The sequence below is a fragment of the Penaeus japonicus genome, unplaced genomic scaffold (genome assembly GCF_977035675.1).
Source record: "Penaeus japonicus unplaced genomic scaffold, GWHDUDI00000001_assembly GWHDUDI00000025, whole genome shotgun sequence".
NCBI lineage: Eukaryota > Metazoa > Arthropoda > Malacostraca > Decapoda > Penaeidae > Penaeus > Penaeus japonicus.
Genome location: NW_028234427.1, coordinates 7,846,167 through 7,853,562, shown reverse-complemented (window position 1 = coordinate 7,853,562; position 7,396 = coordinate 7,846,167). Strand labels below are relative to the sequence as shown.

Genomic DNA, 7,396 nt, shown 5'->3' with positions numbered 1-7,396 from the left:
GAGGAAAATAAAAGTTGCGAAATAAACAGGTATTGGTCTTCATTTATTTATCACTGTGATGGACTAAACAAGAAACGCTGGGGAAATATGACAATTTTATTACCTATAATGTCTACAGAAATATGAATTCTCAGAAAGGAATTTCAGCTGTTGGGATGGAAATACATTGAAGAGAAAATGTTTTACATAATCATCTCCATTCTTTTCTAATCAGTGAATCAGTGTTATAATTCGAATCACAGGCATTTCACTTGTTAAAAGAAGCAAGAAAACTTTTCACACCGTCATCACTCCTCAGGAACAACAGTTGTAGGCACAGGTGTTGCAAGGTCTACCTGGATGCATTCACCGAGGATGCACATCTCCCAATCAAGAATCTAAAAAACGAATGGATGTTGAAATAAAGGAAGAAGCCAAGAGGAGAACAAAATATGAACAGAAAACGATGGAACTAAAACGACTGAGCCAATGAGTTTTATTTGTAATAAAGTGTGTCACACACGATGGCAGTTACTAAAGCAGAATGACATGAAAACTGGGACTTACGTTTTCGGTGGAGCAGGACTCTGCTGCGTAAACAACACGCTGTAGGATGTCAGGACGGGTGTCGTTGAGGACGAGAGTCACCGTCTCCAAGAATGGCTGCGGGTTGACTGTCCCATCAGGCCTCAGCTGGAAAGCGAAAGGGAGATGAAAAGGGTCATGTGGACATGCGAAAATAACCCATGTGCATGCATTCGCTTAGGCCAGGGCTTCTCAACCTTTTTAATCTTATGTACCCCTTGAAGTTTTTCAGTGTTGGTCACGTATTTATTTAGTTGGTGCTGGTAATTAGTAATGGTGGTAATCACGTTAATGTGTGTGATTGCATAAGAAAAGAAGTATAAAAGATAACTACACGCAATTTTTCAGTCCCTGTGTGTAACTAGCATAAAAAATACCCAAAATGTAACTACAGTAGACATTTTTTTTTTCAAATAGGAGTGACTGTGAGCAAGTGCTATCAAGAACTATTCACTCGTAACTAATGTTACTAGTTACATACTCTTAGCCATTATGTGTGACTAGCATGAAAAACATATGCTGATTCAGTGAGATAGATGGACTTGTTTCTTTGCTAGCAACAAGTTAATCCTCGGTACAGTCTTTGAAAGGGCAATTTTTATATCACCTTTCCCAGCTAGACATGATCGTAACTTTTATCGAACACAATGGTGAGAATCCCAGTTCACAGCGGTATGTAGAAGGATGTTTAGTTACTAACACATGTAGGCCATTTATGTACATATAGGTTTTCACATTGAAAACCGAATATTTTGAGAGACCAGTCACGTACCCCCAAAATTCTTCTCCCGTACCCCTGGGGGTACACCTACCCCAGGTTGAAAACCCATGGCTCAGACACACCAAAGTTTGCATTTAATAATAATAAAAACAAAACAAAAACAAAGCTAACTGAGACAGTAAAGCCTCCTCCTCTTATATGCTGTCTTGTTAAGTTTTCCGTCACTATGAATCCTTACTGCACATTTCCTACACACGTATTGATCAGTAAAATTCAACAACTGAATAGCGTTATAGCTATGTACTTACCACTCCACGTTCCCGCACGACACACTTCATTGCAGCCAGGTGGTTCTCCTGGGAACCAAACAGCGAAAGAACCTCGGAATTTGTGGGACCGAAGAGGAGCTCCGGGTCCACTATAGAGAGAGGCCATTTCCAATAAGAATGAGTTGGTAATATCTTTTGTTTTCATGTAACGTATTCAATACGGTAACGAAGAATAAAAATCAGATTTTTGCCTATACTATCATCATTACTGCCATTGTTGTTAAAATTTCTATTGATAAATGGTGATATGATCACTATTAACTTTAATGTCGCTCATGATTGATATCCTCTTGACTGACTGCATTATACTAATATTAGTCATGAATACTATTAGGTAATCATGATACATCGTTATCGTAGTCTCACCGTCATCAAGATGGTTCAGGCCGTTTTGATCCAGGCAGGTCTTGTATATGCGTCTCCTAGTGTGTTCATCTCGGTCTACTATGAAGAGGCTCTTGCAGATTGGGAGCTTTAGGCAGACATCAAATACAATTAGAAAAGAAGTATTTCTGAAATATTAGGAAATAGCTTCGCGATTTCATTTATGATTATTGATGACTTCTAGAATCATTCATTTAGTATTACAAGCAGCAGTACTGATCTACTGAATGATGTAAAAAACAAGCAACAGGAGAGAAAGCGAAAAGAAGGGGAACTCACATCAGCCTCGCACAAGGTCACATTTTCGGCTTCCATACATGATGGATCTGAAGGTAAGAAATGATTAGTTAATAGGGAATGGATAGCTCTGGACCTATCGTGTCTAAATAAGTGATACAATGTTTCAGTTAGACTCCTATAGTTTTATAATCTAAGGGATTTGCAACAGATTTGCATAGATATCTGACGTTTGTTTCATCAAATAATCTTTACCCCACATCCTCTCTCTCTTTTATATGTAGGTCTTGAAATCTAATGCTTTTACAATGTTTTTTTAATGAATAAAATAGTCAGAGATAATTTTTCTCCGGAAATATTTACCTTGTTTTGCGTGACTAGAAGAGGCAGCAGCCATGGTCAAAGTGCCAATCAAGATCAACGTTTTGATCATTTTCTGAAATAGAGTTGATCTACAGTATAAATTCATCTGGCAAACGCCGATAGTACAAAGCATCATATTGTGAAGAATTCAACTAGAAGTACAGTCAGTACTAAAAAGTAAAAACAAAAAAACACAAGTATGAAAGTTCTAGACCTCAAGTGCGTCATGCAATAGACATACAAAAGCTCGTATGTATTGTGGGATATTATAGTGATATTGTGTGATACACAAAATAGTGTCTGTAATACTTTATACCAATGAGGCAACAGATAATGCCTAATATTGTGATATTCGTTGTATTATGATTTACTTTATCGCAGTGATATTATTTCAAGACTTACTACAAGTTACATGAAAGCACGTGTATCATTATTCACGTTTTGCTATATTTACGTTTCGTTATATGTACAATATGTAGCATGTATTCTTTATGTACGAGAATAGTATTTCTGGCAACATCCTCAGAGAGACGAGAGAAGCGAGCTTGTCAGGCAACGAGGAGACTCAGAATGTCTAGTTATATTTTGTTGTGTTTACACCTCCAGAGAACCTACTTTAGTTTGAGCTCGGTGTTTAATTCTCCAACAAATTTAGAGGATTCACCATAGAGCATAACATGTATCAAGCTAGATACTAGTTCGTGAAGTCTTTACGTGAAAAGAAAAGAAAATCCCTGATCTTTCATTACGTTTAGCACGAGATAATTTCAATCTCTCTTTCTCTCTCTTCTTTTTTGTCCTTTAATGTAATTATAGCAAATGACGCTGCTCTGTCCGAATGTAAAGCTTCACATGCATAACTATCTGATTGAAGTCATCCGAAGATCAGAGTTTTGGCAAAAGCTCGCGCTAAAATTTGTTCTAAACAAGATAGCTCCTTGAACTACTTACCGCTGGCTTGGTTGGAAGCGAACTGAATGAGGCAAACAAACCATCCTTTTTATATGTGATGTATGACTCAATGGCAATGCGAGTCATCAGGAAATTACGCAAGATATGTATCATACCTACAAAGTAAATTATTATTATTATTATTATTATTTTATTCTTATAAAGAAGGAGATAAGGCAAAGCCTGCATAAATGCACATACACACACAGACACACACACACCGCTTTCACAATCTATCCAGAATAAATAGTAGGTACGTATACCAAATTGTTGTATGATCGAATCAAGAATTAATATCAATACTTAAATAAGCACATGAATACTAAACATACATATATATATATATATATATATATATGTATATATATATATATATATATATATATGTATGTATGTATGTGTATCTATGAGTGCATACAGTATGCTTATTTACACACACACATAATTACATGTATGTGATATATATATATATATATATATATATATATATATATATATATATATATATACATGTATATATATATGTGTATGTGTGTGCGTGTGTATGTGTATATATGATTGTATATATGTATATGTATATATACATATATCTATATCTATCTCCCGCTCTCTCTGTATATATATATATGTATGTATACATATATATACATTCATATATACATTCATAAATATTCATATATACATATATATACATATAATTATATATCTATATACATATATATATATACATTCATATATACATATATATACGTACAGATATACATACATATATATATATATATATATATATATATATATATATATATATATGTATATATACATATGTATATGTGTGTGTGTGTGTGTGTGTGTGTGTGCGCGCGTGTGAGTGTGTGTATGTATGTACATATATGCACACACACACACACACATATATATATGTATATATATATATATATATATATATATATATATATATATATATATATATATATATATATATATATATATATACTATACCACATCCTCAGCAAACATCCACATGAAGCTGAGATTTTGTGCTAAAGGAAAAAGAACACCGGAACTGTTTCTCAGATTTTCTGCTATAATCTAGGAATAGTTGATAGAGTCATAGATGATTTATTCTAATCATATTAACAAAGAAAATCATCAACGATAAAAGCTTATTAGTCATGCTATTAAAGGATATATATGCCGGAAGAGGAGTAGCTGCGGCCACGGCAGCCAACAAGGTCAAGACATTGATCATGATCTGGAAAACAACATGAATATGTTTATAACAAACAAGACATATTTACCAAGTTTTATATGATATGAATCATTTCCCAATAGGTAAATGGGCACTTTTGCTCGATATCTTCAACCAAATGGTATGTCCTGATGAGGAAATACACCGTTTACTCTTTAAAAGGAAGACATGGCTCTATCCAGGGAGCTGTGAGACCAAAGTGAGTTAACATATCTTCCTCTGTGGAATAATGACACAAATACACTAACTCTGAAGGAAACTCGCCGTTGTTGTCGGTAGAGGACGACTGAATGAGGAATGCGCGCGGGTCACCTTGGGATTGGCTAATGCACGCAGTCGCAACGCAGTGAGGCAAACTTAGTTTTTGTGATAATTTGTTAATAAAAGGAAGACAATCATATGATTATAATCTAATATGTTTACGTATATATATGTATATATATATATATATATATATATATATATATATATTTATTTTTATATATAGATATATATATATATATGAGTGATATATATATATATATATATATATGACTTTCTTATATATATTTATGGTGTGTTATATACGAATTTTATATATATATATATATATATATATATATATATATATATATATATATATATATATATATTTTGATGAGAACATAGTAATAGTAGACTTATGTCAATTATTATAATATATATATATATATATATAAATATATATATATATATATATATATATATATATATATATATATACATATATATATATATATATATGGGATCATTTAATTTTGTGTGTTTATACGTATATATATATATATATAACCTTTATATATATATATATATATATATATATATATATATATATATATATATATGTATATGTGTGTGTGTGTGTGGGTGGGTGGTGGGTAATGCGCTGCCGGGTGTATATATGTATATATGTATATATGTATATATGTATATATGTATATATGTATATATATATATATATATATATATATATACTTGGAGTTATTTATATATATGTATTCTTCGTGTGTGTGTGTGTGTGTGTGTGTAATTGGTGTGTGTGTGTGTGTGTGTGTGTGTATCAACCTACATTTTTCAAATTCCCGGTTGCGTGCTGTCTTGTGTGTGTGTATGTATGTATATGTATATATATACATATATAAAAAAATATACATATAACAAGCTCAAAGACACACAAATACATACACAGATATATATGAATATATATATATATATATATATATATATATATATAATTCATAAATAAATATATATTAAATATATATATATATAAATATTATTATAAATATATATTGTGCATATGGCAGATGAACATTTTTATATAACATTTATAGTGCATATATATATAACTTTTTATGAACCTTATCAGATAGTATATAATGTAATACTATATATAATGCATACATCACCACACCCACACACACATATATATATATCGCTATAATATAATATCTATATATATCATATATATGCTTATATATAAAATATATATATATACATAACATATACCCACATAATATATATTATATAATAGAATATATATAACATTATTAGTTAAAAAATATTATATATATATATATATAATATATATATGTTATATATCAATATAAATATTATATATATATTGTACTTGTTAATGTAATGGTAATATATGTGTATTTATATGTTTGTGGCGAACTAGATGTGTGTTGGCATATATATATATATATATATAATATCTATATATATAAAATAATTATATATATATATCCTATATTACTGAGTTAGTGTGTTGTGTATGACAGTATCTACATATAATTACATATATATAACCTTCTATATACTATAAATATATATATATAAAATTATATATATAATTATCTATATATATATAAATATACGTGTGTGTGTGTTGTTGTTGGTGTGTTTGGGTTGTGCCAAATATATATATACTATATATATATATATATATATATATATAAAAATATATATAAATTTGTAAATATATATATAACAATATAAATAATAAATAAAAATATTTGTAAATATATATAATATATATATAATATATATATATTATATATATAATATATATATATATATTTTTTATATATATTATTATTTTTTTTGATAATTCAATTTGTATAAATTTAAATTTATTTTTAATTAAATAACAACAATCATATGTTGTATTATAATTGTATTAGAATTAATAAAAAATATATAATTATATATTATTTAATATTAAATAGGTTTTTTTTTTTTTGTATATATATATATATATATATATATATATATATATATATATTTATATTGTAATTATATGTATAAAAAAAAGAATTATATATATATAAATTATTAAAATAATAAATATAAAAATGTTTTTGTGTTTTGTGGGTTTATGAAATAATCAAAAAGAAGAAAAATATATAACATATATTGTATTCATGGAAAACAAAAACACAAACAAAACATAGTTATATATAAATATGTTATTGAAAATCTAAATATATATATATATATTTATATTATATATTATATATATATATAATATATTTTTTTTTTTATTTTATAAATATATAAAATATATTATATTATATA

General features: G+C 28.7%; 1 protein-coding gene across 2 annotated transcripts; it reads right to left on the bottom strand.

Annotated features, from left to right (window-relative positions):
• Positions 1-22: 22 nt before the first annotated feature.
• On the bottom strand, positions 23-3,574 carry LOC122268108 (uncharacterized). 2 transcript variants are annotated; one of them, XM_086551315.1, is made up of 7 exons: positions 3,550-3,574; positions 2,599-2,671; positions 2,278-2,324; positions 1,981-2,086; positions 1,594-1,703; positions 547-672; positions 23-377 (listed from the first exon to the last, which is right to left on the bottom strand). In XM_086551315.1, the coding sequence occupies exons 2-7, from the start codon at positions 2,666-2,668 to the stop codon at positions 288-290; spliced, it is 549 nt and encodes a 182-aa protein (XP_086407441.1). In that variant the 5' UTR covers positions 2,669-2,671; positions 3,550-3,574; the 3' UTR covers positions 23-287. The 2 variants fall into 2 exon arrangements, with proteins under 2 accessions (XP_086407441.1, XP_086407442.1); XM_086551316.1 differs by lacking the exon at positions 3,550-3,574 and having other exon boundaries at positions 2,599-2,951.
• Positions 3,575-7,396: the final 3,822 nt, after the last annotated feature.